Raw genomic sequence first — 22,296 nt, 5'->3', positions numbered from 1 at the left:
CTAAATAGAGTTTAGTTATACTCCAATGGTATTCTATTTTAAAGTTAAAAAATAGATCGATGAACAAAAATAAACAATTTACTCTATATATATATATGTAAACTCATTTTTACTCTATTATAGAGTGAAAAATAGAATATCATTAGAGCATTTTTGTTCTAAATTCAATTTTAGTGAGAAAAATAGAGTGGGTTAGAGATACCCAAACTAGTGTAAATTTACCCTAAAACTTATAAAATATTTATATATCAATGCCACTGAAGTAATAACTACTCTAATTTAATGATTTCCATGTCTTTTCCCTAATCATTTCCTAAATTAGTTATAAGCAATAAAGAACTTAGCAACAATAATTTCCTGTAATACAGGAAACAAACATTATCATAAGCATGTGGAAAAAGCCGATTAATAAAGAGTTATTCTTGGGTTCACCAACCAATAGGATTTCATTATTTCAAATTCGATATCTTTTAAAATAGGAAACAAATTATTTTCAAATTATATTAAGAGGTTCATCCTAGGGGGACTAAAAACAAAGATTTATTTTGGAAAAAAAAAGAAAATCATCAAGGAAATATTTTCAAAAGTTTTTGTACAAAACTTAGAAATATCTATGTTTTGAGAAGTTGACTAGAGTGAGAAATCTAAGTATTTTATGAGGTGCTTTGTATTCGGCACCATCCTAAACATAAAGATTTTGGAGTCTAATGTATGTGAACGCAAAACATAAGGACTAAAGTGTCATGAGGGGTTCTTGTATTATGTATAGATGATTGAACATGTTAGGCTAGTGTTTTTTAAGTGGGACATATAAGTAGACTTGAAAGAGGATTAGTAATACACCTTCTCTTTATAAGAGAAACATTCATTATTTCATGCTGTAATACTTTGTGTCATAATAAAACAGTAGGATGAGATCCGTGTCTTGCACGGGATGAGACATGTGTAAAAATGATAAAATCAAGATACTAAATCGTACGGTCTGTTTATCATAATATGAATAATATAGTGTAAAAAGTAAACATAATTGAAAATTTAATTATAATATTTCAGTTTACAAAAATATATAGATGTATATATATAATTGAAAAATATATAGTAAATAGAAGAGAAAAATAATGCATTGAATTACTTATGTAGTATCAAACGTTTTTTTTTTCTTTCTTTTCAAATTGTCATCACCTCCTAGTATCAAACGTTTATGAATAACAATAATTTTATCGGTCTCTCCTTTTGAATATATATTTTAGTGATCTACATTTAATGGAACTTATTACATAAATTTATTGGACTTCATTTTACTGAACCGTACGTGGAAAGAATAATAAAGATTTGTTGGACCTTATTTCATAGATGTCTAAAACTGAAACAAACATTTGCCCTTCCCAAAACATCATTATGTTTGCGTGAAAGGGGATCAGGGTTAGAAAAATCCAATTTGTTCAATTTCATAGAAATCTGTTGTGATCCTATAACAATCGTCTGTTGAATGTAGATCGGCCATCACGTTATTTCTTTCTCATGTTGATATATCTCTCAGCTCTAATTGTAGATCGGCCATCACGTGAGAATCCTTCAAGACATGCAATCAAAAATTAGTGTTTGTAGACATGTGAATGGTAAAATATCTGTTTCTTCCTTTCTTTTTGATTTTTTTTTGGAACCTTTTTTTTTTTGGAACGCTTCCTTTCTTTTTTGATATTTATCAAATTATTAAGACACAAGTCAGTTCTGAACTTTGTTTTTTTTTTAAACGTTGCAGTCCTTTGGGTTGAGTGATGAGTTTCAAGTACCATTGCAAAGATGTTGAGAAGATTTATTGATTGGGAGAAGTAAAAGAGGTTGAGATTCCCTTCAAACCTGCTCGGGTGCTTCTTCAGGTAACCACAGCTTAAGAGATGAAATATCTCAATGAGATAATGCTTGTGATCGATTGTAATGTCGTCTTTCTGTTTGTTTTCAGGACTCCACTGGTGTCCATGTAGTTGTTGATCTTGCTTGCATGAGAGATAGACAGTATAAAATAATGTTGGTGTTGATTCTTAGAGCATCTCCAAAAAAGAACTCTATTTTGAAGTTTCCAAAACTCTATATTTGAAGTTTCAATGTGTTCTTCTCCAAAAGTAAAACTTCAAACCTAACTTCAAAATTATTTATATTTTACACTATGGTCCTTATATTTGTCATAGTTGATATAAATTCATAAAACTTCTATAAATAACTAGTACATATATATAAATATTAATTAAAAAAATCTTACACTAAAATATAAAATTATAAATAAAAGTACATAATTAAATATTAAAATGCAAGCAAATATTACATTATTCCATAAAATTATTTCTATAATGCTCCCATATATGATCAACTAGTGCATTTCGAAGTAAGAAATGATTCAGCCCACATCAGATCTCTCTTGGGCCATTTGGACCGATTAAGAAATCATATTCAATTCTCACTTTTTTTTTTTGGGCCATTGAGTCCAAGTTCAAATAATTTTTTTCAACTATTCTTAATTATTATTATGTTTTTTCTTAATATAATTTAGAGTCATTTAGCTCAATAACCATAAAAGGGTCGGTAATTGGGGAAATAACTATACATGTTTAAAGTTTTGAACGAACGTAGTGTATTCCCTTTTTGACCCTATAATTATGCATGCTTATTACTCTGACATTGTCCTTGCTCAATACTCTAGTTGGTAAGCTATTAAAGCCTATCACACGCAAGCTATTGTGTCAGAGATTGCAATTTCCCAAATCCTTTGCTTCATAAGGAAATTAAACACGCTTGCAGAGCTTTTGTAGCTGTTCTTAACACAAAAAAAAATAGGAGTGGTAAATTGATTTTCAGAGAGGATGATGTCGCCTTGAATTGAAGATTCATCGGAGAACATGGATTCCGTTTTATCGGAAGCGATACCAGAGATGATGTTCGCTGCCGGAGAAGAGCCCGTTGGAGTTCGTGTTCTGACCTATCAATCATCACGCGCCGTAAAAGGATTCTCAATGCGTTGGACGTGGAAAACAACATTGAGGATAATTACATATGCAGAAAGAGCAAGCGACAAAAGGCATTCCCCTTTAACTTATTGGCAGATTATCATTGCGGACAAGAGATAGTGGGTCTTGTTTGTCAACCTCTGAAATACCTGTCTGTGACAACTGATGGTCATGGAACTGTGAGAAAATACGAGGAGCTGGAAGGAAAACTTGAAAGCTCAATGTAAGTATTTGCGCAATATTTATATTTTAAAATACATGTTTTGTGGAGAAATCAAAATATAGAGTGACAAGGATATGTGCTTGTAGTTAAAACCGGATGTATGGTTTTAGTGATGGTTAATAGATGGTTAAACCGGTTTGTTTAGGTAGAAACCACATTTTACGATTTAAACCAGAATTTGCGCTTGAAAACGAGAAAGTTTTGTTTGAAACCCAATTGTGGGGGAATAGCCGGATTGCTACATTACTAACACCATATAAATTGGTCTAGGGTTATCAACGTCGGTGGATGTGCAGTATCTGAAAAACACCTAGTCGAAAAACTATTCTCGTACCAAATTAGTATTGTTTAGTTACCTTAATATGCCGAAAAACCGGTTTAGCAAATTTCAGTACGGATACTAAAACTGAAAACCGGTTAAGTAAACAGTGTATTAATGTTGTACGTAATAACCGGTTTTGATTATTTGTGGAGTTAAAGGGTTTGTCTCTGATATATAGCCAACTGATTTAGCGGCTAAGACAAACATATAGAAAAATTGATTTTTTTTACAAGCCAACTAATAGGCATGTTGGTTTGAAATATGAGTTTTAATGTTTATGATTTCCTAAAGCGAAAGTGTTTCAATGAGAGCATATATTTATGTCCTATGATTTTTAAGGTAACGAGTATGACTAATTTGATAGAAAAACATAGGTTTAGTAAACAAGAGTTGTGTTTATATAGTTAACTGGTTAAGCACATTTCAATATGGATACTAAACCAGAAAATTGGTTGAGTAAAACAGTGTGTTAATATTAGAAGTAATAAGCGGTTTTGATCACGTGTGAAGTTAAGGGATGTTCAAACAGGAACTCCTCAAACGTGAGAAGATGCTTTGCCAAATGTTTGCAATCTCCTGGGGTGGTTTTATTGTTGTGACTGCTACCATCATCTGCATGCTTAAGAACTAGACCTCCCATTAAGTTATGTGTCGTAATTAGATTATAATGTTTAAGCGTTTTTTCTAAATTCATGTGTCTATATCTGGCTATAATCCTATCTTTTCTGATAATAATGGTTGTTGATGTAATGTTTCTCTATTCTGTCTTCAAATTATGCACGTCAGTTTGTACTTTTAAATTCTTGTTATAAAATCATAATGCTTTTTATTTTAATTACATATCAATCAACGAAATTTACCTTTCTTCGTACAAATTAGAGCGAGATACTGTCCGTTCAAAAGCAACTGATAAATTGTATGACATGTGATATACATTTGGACGTGATGAATCGTTCACATAACAACATTACGATCCTGGAACCAGTAAAAAAAGTTGACTTAATTGACTGAAAAATGAAAATATATGCTAAACGGAGATGTAATTTACTAAGCCATATGAATAACACTATGATTAGGTTGTAAATGTCAATTTGCAAAACCAATTGTGATTGTTAATTGCAAGCACCAATTGTAACCACTCATTAAAATAATGAAACGACCTTGATTTCCACTCGCTTGGTTTAAATATCTGACACCAACACCACTCTTGGAGACAGCCCTAAGCATCTAGGTTACGTTAAACGATGATGCCTAAATCAGAACTCACGTTCACAAAGGACATTAAGGTCATATCGCATACTCACAATGACCATCTAGCTAAATACAATTGATTTGTGCTTGGTTGCCTAATATATCTTCTGTCCGTTATTATCCAGTGCAAATACTCTATAATTTAAGCATTCATAAAAAATTGATTTTTTTCATTGAAAAGTAGAAATTTTTATTAAAAGTATTTTTTTTTATTATTAAAATATTAACCACATAATAAAATTAATTTATCAGAGTTTTACCAACTTAATTCGTTAAAGAAATAAAGTTTAATTTTTTAAACATAAATAGTCATTTAAAATGAAATACGATAAATAAAGATAAAAAATTTAAATCTTTTATAAAATAAAACACAAATATATAAAAATGTGACATTTACTAAATATTTGTCAACTGAAAAAAATACAAAAATAACCCCACATTTTGAAAGTGCGGGTCAAAATCTATTACTTCTTAAAAGACATTACACATGATAGGTACCATGTATTTTGTAATGGAAGAAACGATAAAGAATCGATATTTAAACCAAAAACGGTTTTTAGTTCGACAACAAAATTTCCCATTTCAGTTCCGCAGTACTCTCCAGGGAATTGGTTAAGCCCATTTGGCGATGATCGACATGCCACCACACCCTAGCAGAGCCGCTACGAAACACTTGATCTGCATTTTGACGCTACCTTGAAGCTTTGGTCCCATGAAATCGGCCGCTAGAAGGTCCACAAGCGCCATGTAGATGAGCAATCCCGACGAGCATGCATTGAGCAATCCAACAGTGATTAATGCACTGTGGCTATTGTTTCTGTAAATTGTCGAGAGAGCGATCCCTAACGCTATTCCGAATGGAGTTGTTATCGCAAAAAAGAACGCCATAAGAAACTTACTCAACTTCGTATACTCGGCCTGAAAACATCCAAACATTAAAAGTATTATTATTTACAATTTAACATTTTGAAAGAAAATAAATATTTCTTATGTATAATTTTATATACCTGGAGAATGCAACCACCAAGACCTATGCCTTCGAACATTTGATGGAAGCAAAGAGCTGTGATGAGTGATTTTATGGTGCAAATGTCATTTGTTGCTCCTAGAGATAGTCCAATGACCACAGAATGAACTATGATTCCAAGTTCCAATACCTACTTATTCATAAAATTTATACAGTTAAATATCATTAAAATGATACCGTCGATAAGTATTCGTTTTTTAATACGACTATATGTGTACTAACCATAGCAATGACTCGATATCGCAAGAGTTGTGCAGAATCGTCAACTTTTGTTGGTAAGGTAACACCATTTACAGGACCATACGGTACGACCCCATCTGCGTTATTGCTAGCATAGATGCTCGTAGCCATGGAATCAATGAATAAAGTGATTAGACTGGACAACATAGCGAGAAACCCGGAGAATGGAAATTTGTGCCACGGGTTCTCTTCAAGACATTGTGATGACAACATCTCAAAAGAATCAGGCAAAACGTGCATAAAACCGGTTCCTAGGATAATCCCTGAGGCAAAACACTTAACGATAATGAAAATGTTCCCGTCGGGCTGAAGGAACGGCACGTTACTGCTAAAGAGAGGAGCTCCAACACCAATCATGCTTGCTACTAGGATTGTGGCAATTGCTACTATTTTGAGAGGTAAAGCTTTAGCCTTGTTGATGCACGAGTTAGCTGACTCGCTTCCGCAGTGTTCCGGCGCCGTTGAAGTTGCCGGAGAGATTGTAAAAGAGACAAAGATAAGTAAGATGAAGATTGTTTTCATTAGAAGTGTTGAGGTTGAAGCCATTTTTTCTTCTTTTTCTTTTGGAGTTTTGTGTACTGTTCGGGTGTTCAATGTCTATGTATCTGCACCTGTTCGATGAGTCGGTTTATACAGTAATGTACTCCGGTTCTTTTCATGCCGTTTATTGTTGGTTATGAAGAAATTATTGTTTACTAGTTAACATAACACTTATATTATTTAGGATAAGAATATGTTTTATATCGTCCACTATCTTTATGTCGGCTAACTCAATAATTCCATGGAAAATATAAACTAAATTTTATTATGTTTGATGTGCTATAGTATATTTGAACTTTAGGATAATATACATGTTATTGATTGCCTTAATTTCCCTTTCAGAAAGGAAGTGATTTTTGGTACGTTTGTTCTATTCTATTTTTACATGTTCCATTTATTGTGTTGAATTTGCTTGTTTCTGGAAACACAATTGAAAATATGATTAGAAGTATTTCCACATCAAAGAAGAATACCATCGCAACTCCAATCTAGAGTCGACTCTTTGGTAGAGATGCTAAAATGAGTTATATCTGATGAGCTTTTCAGTTCAATTCGATTTTTCATGAACACAAATTTTCTATTTTAAACTTATTTAATAAATAATTTTAATAAGAGAATTTTAAAAAATTACGAGTTACATAAACGATTTTTAATAAATATGAGACAATTCATGAGTTTGATCAATTTTATAATTAAAATTATATATATATATATATACATATCGGAAACTTCTATTTTCTTATGTTAAATAATGAAAATTTCTATATTAATAATATTTATCTTCTAAAATTAAAATGTAAAACCAATTTTTTTAGATAATATAGAAAATGTTAAAAATATTTATATCACTCATAGTCTCATATATATCTTTAAATTAAAATGTAAAACAAAACATTCCTAAGAGATAATTCCTATATTACTCGTAATTATCTTATTTGATATTTTATTTTATATTTGAAATTGATAAAACATAGATAACTAATATAGAAGTTATACTTTTAATATTATAAAATGTATTTTAATATTTTGTTTTTATTATAATTATTTTTATATTAGATCGCGAGTTATCTCATTTGATTCATGATCTAGATGACTTGAATTTGAATTTACATATTGAAGCTCGTATAATAAATTAGCTGAACCGAGCTAATTCATGAAAGATCCGAGCTCACTAGTAGATGCAATGAGTTGAACAATCTAACTCATTTTGACATCCTTGCTATTTGGTTATAGTAAAAATTTGAGACAGTTTTTTCCCAGTATCACACCAAATAAATGGAAATAAGTAATTTGAGGAATTGAAATTCACATTTAAAAATTACATGTTGGTCAAATAGTGGATTTAGAGGACAAATTCTTAAATAAATCACTAGCTATCTCATATCGCATAATATATTATATTCAAATTAAATGTCACTCATAATTTTGTTTATGTAATTATAGGGACATAAGTTATAGGAAGATGGATAGGCATGGAGGCAAGTTTGGTGAAAGTTTAACAAGTTGAAGTAGTTAATTTAGCAAAAAAAGGAATTAGTTTGGGGACGCCATGATGTAACCATATTCCCAATTATTTTCTTTCATCACTGTCAAGGTTTAACTATTGTTTTTGAATTGGGTATATTAGGCATGGGCATTCGGGGTCCCAATCGGGTTTCGGTTTAGTCTAATCGGGTTTCGGTTTTTCGGGTTTATCAAAATCAGCCTCATTCGGGTTATATGAAAATTCGGTTCGGGACCGGTTCGGGTTCTATCGGGTTCGGATCGGGTTTAGTAAATCTTCAAAGAACCGGTATAACCCGATGTACTTTCGGGTTCGGGTCCCAATCGGTTCTTCGGGTTAAATGTACCTGATTTATATCTACTTTGTAACCAAAAAGTAACTAAAATCGTTCTTTGGTTTTAAAATACTTGATTTCTACCTATTTTGTAACCAAAACATAAATAAAATCGATTCGGAAAAAAAAGAAAGGAACATCAAATGTAATCATTCAAAATTAAGTGAAAGGTAAACATAGTTATTGATCGAAACAAAACCAAATAATTGAAAGCATGAAACGAAAATCAAGTTCTCATGAAATGAAAAACATTATTCAATGAAAAATAAAACCCAAATCTAAAAATTTCAACATTCAACCGCCACCTTCAACCACCGATCTTCATATAATAGATAATTATTTTAGATGTTCAATATATTTTGAATACATATTAGGAAATGAGATCATGTTTGGTACAAGTTTTTTTTGGAAATTTTGAATGTTTCAGGTTCTATCGGGTATCCATTTAGGTTCGGGTTCGGTTCGGATAATACTCATAACCCGAAATACCATAAAACAAGATCCATTCGGTTTTTATGTCGGGTTCGGATCGGTTCGGATTCATTTTTATCGAGTCGGATTCGATTCGGATTTTCGGGTTCGGTTTATTAGCCCAGCCCTAGGGTATATGTGATATGCCGTACAAATGTTAATGGTTAATGCAATATGCAATAACCAATTGGTCTGCAACCGATTCTTTTGTTTAAGACATTCTAATTTTGCCTTGCCTTTTTTAACTTGTAACAATTATGCGATATAGATTATTGACTGGCTAATAAAGAAAATATTGACACTTTTTAGATCACAAAAATATAGTCAGAAATTTTCTGGACTAGGACTTGCGGCCTTGCGGGATATATTGGTTGTCTTTCCCTCACCGGGGTTCGATCTAGCTCATTCCCTTTCTGTGGTCTGAAAATGGGTTTTCAACGTAGTGGATACCAATAGACTTAATAAATAAGGTAAGGAACTAACTTCCTTTTCAAGTATTATGCTGTAATGGGTGCTGTGTTGAGAGAACCCAACTCTTTCTTTTGTCATTTTGTAATACATTTCTAGATATTACCACTTTATTGGATCACCATCATTTGGGTAGTCACTAAAATGTGTAGATATTTAGAAATACCAAACAAATCTAATGTATTGGTTAAAGTCAACCGGTAGAACTGTGAGTATCACACTAAAGGAAACGCTTCAGATAAGAAAAGTAAATTTCAGAACTGAAGCAGTATGGTGTGCATGTTATTAACAATGGACATGTGTACAGTGTACCGGCCTACTTATATATAGACTATAATGTCACCATTAATGTTCAAATGATTGGCATTCCGCTTGACGAATTTAGATTACGTAACAGATCATTCTATTTTCTATAATTTGCTTTTCTTGAAAAAGATTTTTATTTGTTTAAATGAGATGCGAAAACATTATACAACAAGAACTACTTCCCCTAAACAGAAGGAAATACTCGGGGTCGTGGTTCCAATCACAGTTACATGCATATGAAAAAACATTAAGATACCACGTAAGTATCTTGTAATTGTTCGACAACAAAATCCACACATGACTTCAGTTCCGGAGTACTATTCGGGAAATTAGTTAAGCCCATTTGGCGATGATCGACATGCCACCACACCCTAGAAGAGCCGCAATGAAACACTTGATCTGCATTTTGATGCTACCTTGAAGCTTTGGTCCCATGAACTCGGCCGCTAGAAGGTCTACAAGCGCCATGTAGATAAGCAATCCAGCGGAGCATGCATTGAGCAATCCTACAGTGATCAACGCACTAGGGCTATTGTCTCTGTAAATTGTCGAAAGAGCTATCCCTAAGGCTATTCCGAATGGCGTTGTTATTGCAAAAAAGAACGCCATAAGAAACTTATTCAAGTTCGTATACTCAGCCTGAAAATATCTCAAACATTAAAAGTTTATTACTTGTAATTTTAACGTTTTATAAAGAAAATAGTTTATTATATATAATTTTATATACCTGGAGAATGCAACCACCAAGACCCATGCCTTCGAACATTTGATGGAAGCAAAGGGCTGCAATGAGTCCTTTAATGGTGCAAGTGTCACTTGTTGCTCCTAGAGATAGTCCAATGACCACAGAGTGAACTATGATTCCAAGTTCCAAGACCTATATATTGATCAGATTTATATTCCGTTATATATCATATAAAATGATTCCGTCGATTAAAATTCGGTTTTAAATAAGTTGATATGTGTACTAACCATAGCAATGACTCGATATCTCAAGAGTTGTGCATCCGCAGAATCCCCATCTTTTGTTGGTAACGTAACATCATTTCCAGGGCCGTGACCATGCCCATGCGGTATGATCCCAACTGCGTTCTTTCTAGTATAGATGCTCGTCGCCATGGAATCAATGACTAAAGTGATTAGACCGGACAGCATAGCGAGAAACCCAGAGAATGGAAATTTGTGCCACGGGTTCTCTTTAAGACATTGTGATGATAACATCTCGAAAGAATCAGGCAAAACGTGCATAAAACCAGTTCCAAGGATAATCCCTGAAGCGAAACACTTAACTATAGTGAAAATGTTCCCATCAGGTTGAAGGAAGGGCACGTTCCGGCTAAAGAGAGGAGCTCCAACACCAATCATGCTTGCTACTAAGATTGCGGCAATTGCTATAATTTTGAGAGGTAAAGCTTTAGCCTTGTCGACGCACGGGTTAGCTGACTCGCTTGCACAGTCTTCAGGTGCCGTTGAAGTTGCCGGAGAAATTGTAAAGGAGACAAAGATGAATACGAGGAAGATTGTTTTCATGAGGAATGTTGGAGTTGAAGCCATCTTTTGTTTTCTTTTGGAGTTTTTGGGTGTTCGAATTGTTTACTGTTTATGCGCTTATTGAACTTATGGGATGAGTCAAGTTATATAGTAATGTGTGCCCGTTGCTTCCGTGCCATTTATTGCTAAAGAAAGAACCTACCAAGAAACTTAAGAAACAAATAGATATATATATATATATATTTTTTTTTTTTTGAACAAATAGATATTGAGATGTAATGCCTTTTTCAAATACTTTTGCGAGTATGTATCCTTTGAATCAGTAATGTATCAGTTCAAGACTATACCGTATTCAAGATTTATATAAAACCCGAAAATTTACTTATGTTTATTAGATAATTAATTATTTGTATCATAAAATTGTAGATATGTATAAAGGAGTTTTTTTGTAACATAATATAAAGGAGATTTTAATGAAGATTAATAGTACATATATATATATATTTTAATGAAGATTAATAGTATATATATATATATATATAAATATATAAAATATACAGCCCTTGCAAGCTAACACATTCAATCTAATTACCAATAAACTATTTTTTTGTATTTGAATATATATCAAGTAACAAATATGTATATTTATGCAAATAAGCAATTCTGTGGATTTTTTTTTTCCTTTTTATTCGTTGCACCGTTAAAAAATAATAATTCAATTTGTTTTTTTTTGTATATCTAATTGTATGAGTTGATCACGTGCATGAAATTATTGTACAGCATACGACCATATTCACAATTATTCGGTTTCATTTAAGAAATAAAAGTAAGGAATTGTCTACAACTAATACTTATGAACCAAAATAATCAATCCAAAAAAAACTGAATCATATTAATATATATAGTTTAAGTGGTTTCAATTTTAATAATTAATATGCAACTTGAATTACTGAAAAAAATTAGTTGTCACATCATATAAATATATCACACCCATCGACCAAAGCGGGGAACCCTAAATTAAAATGCAATTTTCACGCCGTTTGTCCCGAGAGTTCGAAGTCAATCCCATGCGTATAGTTGTTAGTCAGTTCTCACATAAACGTCTACTTTAATCGTGCATTTAAGTAAATACGTACTACTAATTGTGACTTCTTTAGGTTTACATATACTTTATTGAATTGCGATGAGCACAAAATCACACGTGACGAGCTCGTGCTCAGTGCATGGATGCAATCTAGTCATCCAGACACGTACTCATGATAAACATGCAGCACGGTATGAAAGTAGATTTTAAAATTTTCTACATATTGCATTTATCTTTATTAATTTAATTAATTCATTACAGTACATTTTCAAGAGTCTTTGTTTCTCACCGTGAGCTATTTCTCCGTCTATTGGAATCCACGGACGCCTCTACATGCCTTTGGATTTGTTGGATTTGGTATTCCTTTCAGTGGCCAGAGATGCCAACTGTCTCTGCTTGTCAATTTGGTCGAGTATTTCTGGATTCTTTCCGTTTCTAACCATTTAGATGACTGCTAAAATGTTTTGTAAGTCCCGCGAGTTAGCTTACTAAATCTACGGATGGCCTGTCACTTTATGATTTTTCTTTTTATTTAGCTTTAATCTCTTTTTTTCTGAATTACATTAAATCTAATCAAGGATTTTAGGATCTTTTTAATTTTTTTGCGAGGTCTTACAATAGAATTTTTTTAACTTTTTTTTTTGAAAATAAATTTACATACTTGTATAAAAAGATCATGATTTTTTTATTTGAATCAATTTTTTTGTAATACAAACTTTCACTGAAATAGTTTAGCACCCACAGGGGTCAATGCACATCCTTTGGATCATCTATCTTTAAGGTTTAATTTATTTAGTAACTTACTTTTTTATATAATGTTTTATGTCAAATTGTAATCCTGAAAGCTATGTCCACTAATTTTCTTTTTGACATGGCCATATGGTGTCATTGATAAATTTTGTGAGAACTTATGTGATGCTTGACCATGACAAAAAATGTGATGCTTGGTGTCACAAAGAATCATAGTAATATTTTATATTATCCTTATAATCAATACGGTCCATGCCGAGAATGTATCCAACTATTCAGGGCATGCCTCCTTACCAGGGGCGGTCCTGAAAGAAGTGGGGCTCTAAACAAATGAAAAAATGGGGGCCCTTCTAACATAACTGAAATTTTAAAATTCATGAGCAAGAATTTTTTTTTTAAAGCAAAACAGAAAACAAAAAACTAATTCTCAAACAAAAAGCTAAAAAAACTGTAAATGTGAGAAGAGAAAAGATTTATTTTATGTAAGTCCCACTAAATTCTGTTGCTCGATTTTATTATTTATACATATAAATATTTTTTTAATGTTTTAAAAAAAAACAAAATATTTTTTTAAAAATGGGGGCCTTTTAATAATGGGGGCCCCAGGCCCATGTTTCAAATGGCTCTCCTCAGGGACGCCCCTGCTCCTTACAAGTCAACTTCGGTTAGAGTTGTTTTTTTTGTTTTTTCGAAAAAAAAGAGAGCAAATAATGACATCAAACTGGAATTACAATATTAATTGTTTTTAGAAATAAAGAAAGAATAAATAATGAGGACGTCAAATTGGAATTACAATATCGTCAAATTGGAATTACAATATTGTTTACCTGTCGCTTTTGTTTCCACGATTCATATAGTTGGACGAGCACGAACCAGTACGTGCCGGACTCGTACTCCACCGACGTGACAAAATGCCTACATCTCAATTGGACAACTTTTTTTCCATCTAAATGATTTCATTAGATTAAACCGTACTAATACAAAGTTTCCAAAAATAAACACCTCATAACAACCCATACACAAGATCAACCTATCATGTTTCTTCGATCACTAACAAAGACATAAGAGCACCATCGAGGTTGGGCTGCAGCAACATATGAATGGTACCTATTACCAGTCACAGCACTAATTGCTATCATTCGGGCTCCTTCATTGGCTGTATAATAAGCTTCAGCCAGCACCGGCCATTCCAAAAAATCCCTCAGTAGTAATCTGATTTCCGACACTTTAAACACTAACTGCTATCTCAGATTGGACAACTTTGATAAAATACAATAACGGAAAATTTTCCATATTGGGAAAGTAATCTCTATTTTTTCATGTCCAAAAATATAAATATATGCCAACATATCTTTGATTTGGCTTTATAACTTCATTTGTCAAGAACAGAAAGTAAAAACAACAAACTAAAATAAATGATCATTGCAGAAAAGCAACTTATCAAGAAGCACGTAGATTAACATATGATTTCACAAAAGGTAATGGCTAAAACTATATTAAGTCGCGATATTACGCTTCTTGAGAATTGAAAATTCGATAATATGTTCTTAAAACTAATAGTCCAAGATAATGAAACTTTGAGAGAAATGGTTCAGTTTTCTGTACGATAATCTGATTAATTGTATAGTTGTATTTGATGATTTTTTTTTTTTTTTTTTTTTTTTTTTGACAGCAAAGAATTTACAGACTCATGATGACTCTGTAAACCAAATCGGTAACTCCGCATCCATGTGAACGACAAAGGACGATTGTTTCCTAGCACTGCGTGCTAGACTATCTGCCCGAAGATTCGCTGTCCGAGGTACATGAACTATATCAGAGTTGAGGAAACTTCCTTTGAGAAGCTTTATGTCCTCCAAATAGCTTTCGAATGCTGGCCATTCTTCTGGTTCCGAAACCATCTTCACCAATTGAGAACAATCCGTTGCAAACGTTACCTGAAACTGTCTTAAATTCTTCATACATTCCATTGCCCAAATCAACGCCTCTATCTCCGAATGAAGGGGTGAAAGACATGCCCTTACATTCCTTGCCCCTAGCAGCCCATCAAACCCTGGTAAAGTACTATACCAGCCTTGTCCTGAGAACGTATCCTTATCCTTCCATGAACCATCCATAAAACACCATCGACCTTGTGTCACTAGGGGAACATTGATCGGTACCGAAAGCCCTCTCGTTGGGTCATTTCCCACCTGTGCTTCTGCCCAAAGTGATGATTCTATTTCAGCTAATTGAAGAGTATCCCTCGGATCCATATCCAAATTACTGAAAACTTTGTTATTTCGAGCTTTCCAAATATACCATAAAATCCATGCAAACTGATGATCATCCATCTTTGGCCGGACTCTCCAAAATAGATGATCCATATTAGCAAACAATGAAGAAGTAGGAAAAAAATTCGGAGCTGACGGAATCTTGGATAATGCCCACACTTGGCGTGCCGGTGGACATTCAAAAAATACATGGTTAATTGATTCTTCAGGCTCTCCGCATCGAGCACAAAATGTATCTCCATTTATCCCTCTTGCCTTGAGGTTTTTCATTACCGATATACATCCTGAGAGAAGTTGCCATAAAAAATGCCTTATTTTTGGGGGACACCGAACTTTCCAACAGAAAGCTTTAAGTATATCCACTGTAGGGCCATAAAAAACTGGTGGTTTTTCCTTATCCGGATAAATCCGTTCCACTTGATAGCCTGATTGGACTGAATATTTTCCAGTTTTAGTAAAATGCCATCCATTCCTATCCTCAAACTGATTCCTACTTAAAGGAATACTTTCAATTATTTTCGCATCCGCAGGATCCACAAGAGTCCTAATTACCTGTAAATTCCATGAGCGAGATTCCGAATTTATGAGGGAATCCACTGTAAGGTCCGGATAAAAGTTGGGGAAATTTTTGGTTGCTGGTCTCGGGCGAGTGGCTGGGATCCAAGGATCATTCCATACAGAGATAGACGAACCTGTTCCCACCCGTTTAATTAGTCCTTTACAAACCAGAGATCTAGCAGAAATGATACTCCTCCAGCCATATGACGGAGAAGAAGAACGAATCGGTTCCAGGGGTGAAGCATTCCTGTAATACCGTCCTTTGAAGACTCTTGAGAATAGAGTATTTGGTTTTTCCATCAGTCTCCATAGTTGCTTTCCAAGCATTGCCGTATTAAAATCCATAAGATCCTTGAAACCTAACCCACCGTTATCTTTGGTTTCACATAATTTATCCCATGATTTCCAATGCATACCTTTAGAACTTCCTCCTGGGCTCCACCAAAACCGAGCAACTGCGCTTGTTAATTTTTGAACTGTAGTCTTCGGTAACCGATAAACAGACATAACATGATTGGGCAAAGCCGTCACCACCGATTTAATAATTACCTCTTTTCCTCCTTTAGTAAAAAATCGGAATGTCCATCCATTAACCCTATTATTCAAACGTTCCTGAACAAAACCAAAAACCTGTACCTTAGACCCTCCAAGACTTTCTGGCAACCCCAAATAGGATCCCATGCCTCCTATGTTTTGGATTCCCAGAATATCTCTCAACTCTTGACGAATTGATTCTTCAATCTTATGCCCAAATTGAATTGAGGACTTCTGGAAATTAATTTGTTGCCCTGAGACAGCCTCATATTCCTGTAAAATCCTAAGAATAGTTTGACACTCCTCCTTGTTTGCCTTACAAAAGAATAGACTATCATCTGCAAATAGCAAATGAGAGATTGCTGGACACGCTCGCGCCACCTTTAAACCAGTAAGTTGTTTCTCTCTCTCTGCCCTCTTAATATTCGCTATTAATGCCTCAGTGCACATAATGAATAAATACGGAGACAGAGGATCCCCCTGCCGTAGACCTCGTTGAGGAATAATAAGTCCCTGTGGCTGCCCATTGATAAGTACCCTATATTGGACCGAAGAGATACATTCCAGCATCAAATTAACCCATCGAGGATCAAATCCCATTCTGTGTAAAAGTGCCACAATGAATTTCCACTCAATCCTATCATATGCCTTACTCATATCCGTTTTGATTGCCATAAATTTGTTCTGACATGACTTATTTGTCCTCAGTCCATGAAACATTTCCTGCGCGATAAGTATATTATCCGATATTAACCTACCCGCCACAAATGCCGATTGTGTCTCCGAAATCAGTCTTGGTAGGCAAATTTTCAATCGTTGACATAAAACCTTCGAGATAATCTTATAACCAACATTACAAAGGCTTATCGGCCGTAATTCCGTCATCCTTGTGGGTCTCTCTACTTTCGGAATCATACAAATATTAGTCATATTTAAACGTTGATCCATATTTCCTGTGAGAAGAAAATTGTTCACCAGCTCAACCACATCCCTCTTAATTATATGCCATGAGTGCTGAAAAAAAAGAGCTGTCATCCCGTCCGGTCCTGGCGCTTTCTCTGGATGCATCATAAATAAAGCTTGTCGGACCTCTTCCTCCGTTGCCATTCGCAGCAAATTTTGATTCATTCGGGGAGAAATAGATGGTACTATCTCCTCCAAAAAACTATCAAATTCCGTTGGATCCGTGGTCGTAAACAGACTCTCAAAGTAATCAACCGCCACCTTCTCAACCCCTTTCTCATCTGTTATCCAGTTACCTGTTTCATCATGAAGACCCACTATTTTGTTACGAACCCTACGCTGCTTCGTCAAAGCATGATAAAATTTAGTATTTAGATCTCCAGATGAGTACCACATATTCCTGCTTTTCTGGTGCCAATATTCCTCCTCATCCTTATAAGCCTCCTGCAATTTCCTAGAAACCTCAATAATCTCCTCTTGAGACCGATTATTATCCATTTGCACGTCTTCAAGTGCCTGTTGAAGCTTCTGTATTTTATCTTTTCCATATGGTTGATTATCTTTACGCCAAGTAGATATTTCATGGCGACAATTAGTAATTTTGGTAACAAGATCTCCTAGTTGTCCTTCCTGACTCCCCGTCCAGCCTGTTACAATCGACTCCATAAGACCCTCTTGGCCAATCCATCTTTTGTCAAATCTAAATTGCCCCCTTCTTTTCTTTATAAATTTATCCTCTAAGAAAGCCAACACTGGGCGATGGTCAGATCCCACCATCTTTAGATACTCTGTATAAGAACATGGGAAAAGCGTATGCCATTCCTCATTTGCCAAAGCTCGATCCAAACGACATCTGATCGTCACTGCTCCTTTCCCTTTGCCCCTTCTTCCTTGCCAAGACATTGTATTTCCTCGAGCCGGAAATTCTAGTAAACCACTATTCCTTATCATATTATTGAACGGGATAAATGAAGTAGCACAACGAAGAGAACCCCCATCCTTTTCATGATTCCCAGTAATTTCATTTAGATCCCCAATAATAAACCAAGGTTCTGATCTTGCCAAACCAAATCGGGTTAGTCTCTCCCATACTTGTTCTCTTAGTTTTGGCACCGGATCCCCATAAACAAAAGTAAGAAAGACTTGTTTTCCTTTAACCACCGCCTCAATATCTATCATTCTATTGCTAGAATATAAAATCTTCACCTGATACTCATTATAATAAAAAAGAGCTAAACCACCGCTCCTCCCATTAGGATCCACAGTAATCACACTATCATATCCAAAGTGTGATTGAAACCCTTGTACAAACTCGAACTCCTGTTTCGTTTCAGATAAAAATAAAAAATCCGGTTTGTGTTTATGCCATGTCTCCCGAAGATAACTTATGGTCCAATGACTCCCAAGTCCTCTACAATTCCAGCTTAAAATTTTCATATATATAATAATATCTTGTATTGCTCTCTCGAGCCCAAAATTTGGGTTTAAAGATACCCATCCATTTTATAATCCCAATAAAACAGTACCAAGCACCCATCCCTACCGACGCCCAAACAAACCATCTGGACCCCTTATGCTGATACTTGCATTCCACGCTACATCCGTACAGTCGCTCAAATACAATACTTGACAACTTAATCCTCAAGCTCAGAAATAAGACATTCATAATTATTCCTGCTAATTGATATATTGAGGTGATATATATTAAAAACATACATTTAATTATTTCGTGTAAAGAAATAATAAAACCTCGCATCCTCACATTCCAAATCGCCTTCAGACGAATAAAATTTGAAACCACTCCACTTTCAAGTTTCCAATTGTTCCACGTAGACCAAATTACATGTACCAAAGAAATAGTAACATGCATAATACGTACATAATCAAATGCATTATAGTGATTTCCTAAATGTACGTGGCCTTTGATTTCAACTACCAAATAAACTAATACCCCACAGATAACTCCGCACCACCGAGGACGTAAAGCGTTTTCAACACTCCTGATTACATCTTGAACCCACAAGCTTTGTATACTCACTAGCTCCCACCAAAAGAAAATCATGTTTACTAAACCCTGCCTATGTAAACATATAAATAAACCTAACCACCGATTCAAGATTAGACCGTTAATCCACCATCCTCCGTTAATCCACCAACCTCTGTTCCCATAAAATAATCTACAAACATATATATCAAAGTTCCTGTCTTCAAAAGACTTTAGTACAATAAGAAGGGAATGAGCAAAATAAAACTCATGATATCCACAATTCCAAATCCTCCTCCACAAAACCCTTTTGCCAGAAATCATCAACACGTATTTTTGAATAGAATACCAGGAACTCAATAAACCACTCTTATTCCAATACTCAATAAGAACCAAGAGAAACAGAGCAATGAATACTACCCCCAAACCCATGAAACCAAATAAAACTTCAAAGAAAATTAACTTTAATGATAAAATGAAAGCTTCACCCCCATAAACCCAATCCTTTATTCGTACTCTCATTGTAAATGAGATTTGATCCATAAACCTTAGAACTTTAAGTTAACCGGCTTCGGGATTGAAGGTCCCTTGCTCTCCGGTGGTTTGGTATTGTCTCCATGACGAGTCCCGACCTTAGCTGCTGCTGCTGCAGTTTTCTTCCTTGGTGAAAGAAGCGCAGACGCCATTCTCATTTTAGTACTGCCTGCAGTGCTGTTATTAGGTTTAAATAACCTCTTACGGTGACCCTGTCTCGTCGCCACCTCCCCTGTCCCCAGCTCCTTATTGATGTGCGCATCACCAGCCACCGGTTCTTCGGCATTCTGAAGAAGAACTTTCTCTATCTGAGCCTCAGAATCTTGCTCAAACTCCTCTTCTGAGAGAGTTTGAAACTCTTCCTCTGCCTCCAAATCAACACCACTCGCCATCATCGCCGCATTAATAGCCTCAATTTCCATCTCAATATCGTCAAAAGGCTCATCATGTTTCTCCATCAATCCTTGCACTGCAAGTAAATTCTTCTCCTCCTCCATAGCCTCCACGACCACCTCCGATCCTTCCGCCTGGGTTTTAGCAAGTTCCATTTGAAATTCTGCAGACGGCAATGTGGCATCAGCATCTTCATTCATCGTGATCTCCCCTTCTTCACGTGCCGGATGTACATCCTGATGCTGCCCCTGATCTTCTCTTCGTTGCAGTGGATATGTCTTAGTCGACACCCCTTGAGTACCAGAGCCCACAACTGGAACAGCCTCACGGTATGTAGATTTAACCCGTGAACCTTCCCCATTACCTCTGTAGTTGCCGTGGTGGTTATAAGATCTCCTATTACCCCGCTCAGGTACCTTCACCCACTTAGAATCAGGTGCCTCCCCCATCTTTCCCTTGCCCTTTCCATAATACTCCTTACAATCTCTTTCTCTGTTCTGTTGGGCCGTATTGCCGTTAATGACCACACCCTTATAGCTCCGAGCTCGCTCTTCATGTTTCACGCCATCAGTCCATCCCCCATTACCTTCTCTATGCTCCCTCCTTCTCTCTGGTTCCGCCTTCGTGTTCTTCTCATCAAGAGGGCATATCTCCTCCTTGTGACAAAGACTCCCGCATCCCTTGCAATAACCGAAGAGCTTCTCGTAACGGAGAGATACCGCCACCTCCTCTTCCTCGTAGAATTCTCCTCCTTTGAAATCTATCGACGTTTCAAAGCATAGTTCTTTGAAAGCGTCAATTATAACTTGAACTCGGTTTTGAACCACATCTACATCCACCACTCTCCCCAAAGCACCACCAATACTCTCCAGAGTAGGAGCGGTCCTAAATTCAAGGGGAAGACCAAAAACTCTGATCCAAAACGGGATCTCCGAAGGGAAATCCTTGAGTTGCTTTGGTTGCCACTTCGCCAATGCCAGCATCCAGTAGTCGAAGTGATATGGTTGCTGCCTCAACACAGCGTCAAGCTCCTCTTCCGTCATGAAGTCAAACTGAAACTTGCCAAAGCCCAAGTCACTACCCGTAACCCTTTCTTCCAATTTCCAAATCTTCGGGAGATTTGTAAACAAAGCCTTCATCTCTTGTTCCACGGGATTCATGCACCGTCCAATCAGAGTTTTGGAATAGGTTCTGATAAGCGCAGAGTTGTCGAAATGCGCCACTGAAATCTTCAACCTCTTCCGCTTGCCGTCCCCGTTCCTCTGCTCCTCACCATTACTCAACAAATTACTCTGCGCCATTAAAACACCACAAAGAGAGCCCTTTAGAACTTTACTATAATAAGATGAGATAAGAATGATATTCCAACGAAAGGTGACTTCCATCTTATTATATAGTGCCCAATTTTCCATATTCACCATCCTACAATAAACTCCCACGATCTCGTATCCCTGAAAATTGAAATCTGCCAATCTTACTTTCTCCAAAAACCGTAAACCCCATATCCTCCGTATATAATTGAGATCACTCCCAATTAAATAAAAGCAAAAGACTAAAGGATCGCAATCCATTATACAACCTGTATTGATTGAGCAATCTGTTGTAGTGATAGCCGAAATCCGTCGCCCTTCGATCCCAATCTTTATTTTCCTTAAAATTCCGCCCATCCCCTTTCTAATACCAAAATCGAATCCCCATCGGCCCGAGATGCAGCCCTGATACGCCGTCGCACAACCCTGATCTTTCCTGAACGGACCGATCCAATCTCCGGTACCAATCCCCGGTTCCCATCGTCGCGAAAACATTGAACCCTAGCTTTTTTTCATATAGTTGTATTTGATGATATTCCGTCAGTATTCATCGATCAAAGTATTTATAGGATACATTGGATCAGCTCAAATATGTATCTAAGTATATGTCCGATGTATACAATTTGAAGATTAATTATAGTATATCCAATTCAACATCACATGGTAAAAATTCATTTTCTGTAGTTTAAAGCCTACGAATTTTATGTGCTTTGGTTTGTTATTAATGAGTTTAT

At 35.4% G+C, this 22,296-nt stretch overlaps 3 protein-coding genes across 3 annotated transcripts; all 3 read right to left on the bottom strand.

The window, feature by feature from the left end:
• Nucleotides 1-5,229: 5,229 nt before the first annotated feature.
• LOC125575807 (fe(2+) transport protein 1-like) lies at nucleotides 5,230-7,218 on the bottom strand. The gene is made up of 3 exons (XM_048734901.1): nucleotides 6,048-7,218; nucleotides 5,806-5,955; nucleotides 5,230-5,716 (listed from the first exon to the last, which is right to left on the bottom strand). Exons 1-3 carry the CDS (start codon nucleotides 6,609-6,611, stop codon nucleotides 5,411-5,413), a joined length of 1,020 nt encoding a protein of 339 aa, XP_048590858.1. The 5' UTR covers nucleotides 6,612-7,218; the 3' UTR covers nucleotides 5,230-5,410.
• Nucleotides 7,219-8,752: 1,534 nt separating this feature from the next.
• Nucleotides 8,753-11,365, bottom strand: LOC106373483 (fe(2+) transport protein 1-like). Its single transcript, XM_013813653.3, has 3 exons — nucleotides 10,661-11,365; nucleotides 10,416-10,565; nucleotides 8,753-10,327 (listed from the first exon to the last, which is right to left on the bottom strand). The coding sequence occupies exons 1-3, from the start codon at nucleotides 11,240-11,242 to the stop codon at nucleotides 10,022-10,024; spliced, it is 1,038 nt and encodes a 345-aa protein (XP_013669107.1). The 5' UTR covers nucleotides 11,243-11,365; the 3' UTR covers nucleotides 8,753-10,021.
• An 8,316-nt stretch (nucleotides 11,366-19,681) lies between these two features.
• Nucleotides 19,682-22,110, bottom strand: LOC125607462. Its single transcript, XM_048777273.1, has 2 exons — nucleotides 21,832-22,110; nucleotides 19,682-21,544 (listed from the first exon to the last, which is right to left on the bottom strand). The coding sequence occupies exon 2, from the start codon at nucleotides 21,410-21,412 to the stop codon at nucleotides 19,874-19,876; it is 1,539 nt and encodes a 512-aa protein (XP_048633230.1). The 5' UTR covers nucleotides 21,413-21,544; nucleotides 21,832-22,110; the 3' UTR covers nucleotides 19,682-19,873.
• Between the last annotated feature and the right edge of the window lie 186 nt (nucleotides 22,111-22,296).

This window comes from Brassica napus, chromosome A1 (genome assembly GCF_020379485.1).
Source record: "Brassica napus cultivar Da-Ae chromosome A1, Da-Ae, whole genome shotgun sequence".
Taxonomy (NCBI): Eukaryota; Viridiplantae; Streptophyta; class Magnoliopsida; order Brassicales; family Brassicaceae; genus Brassica; species Brassica napus.
This window is presented reverse-complemented; position numbering and strand designations above follow the sequence as displayed.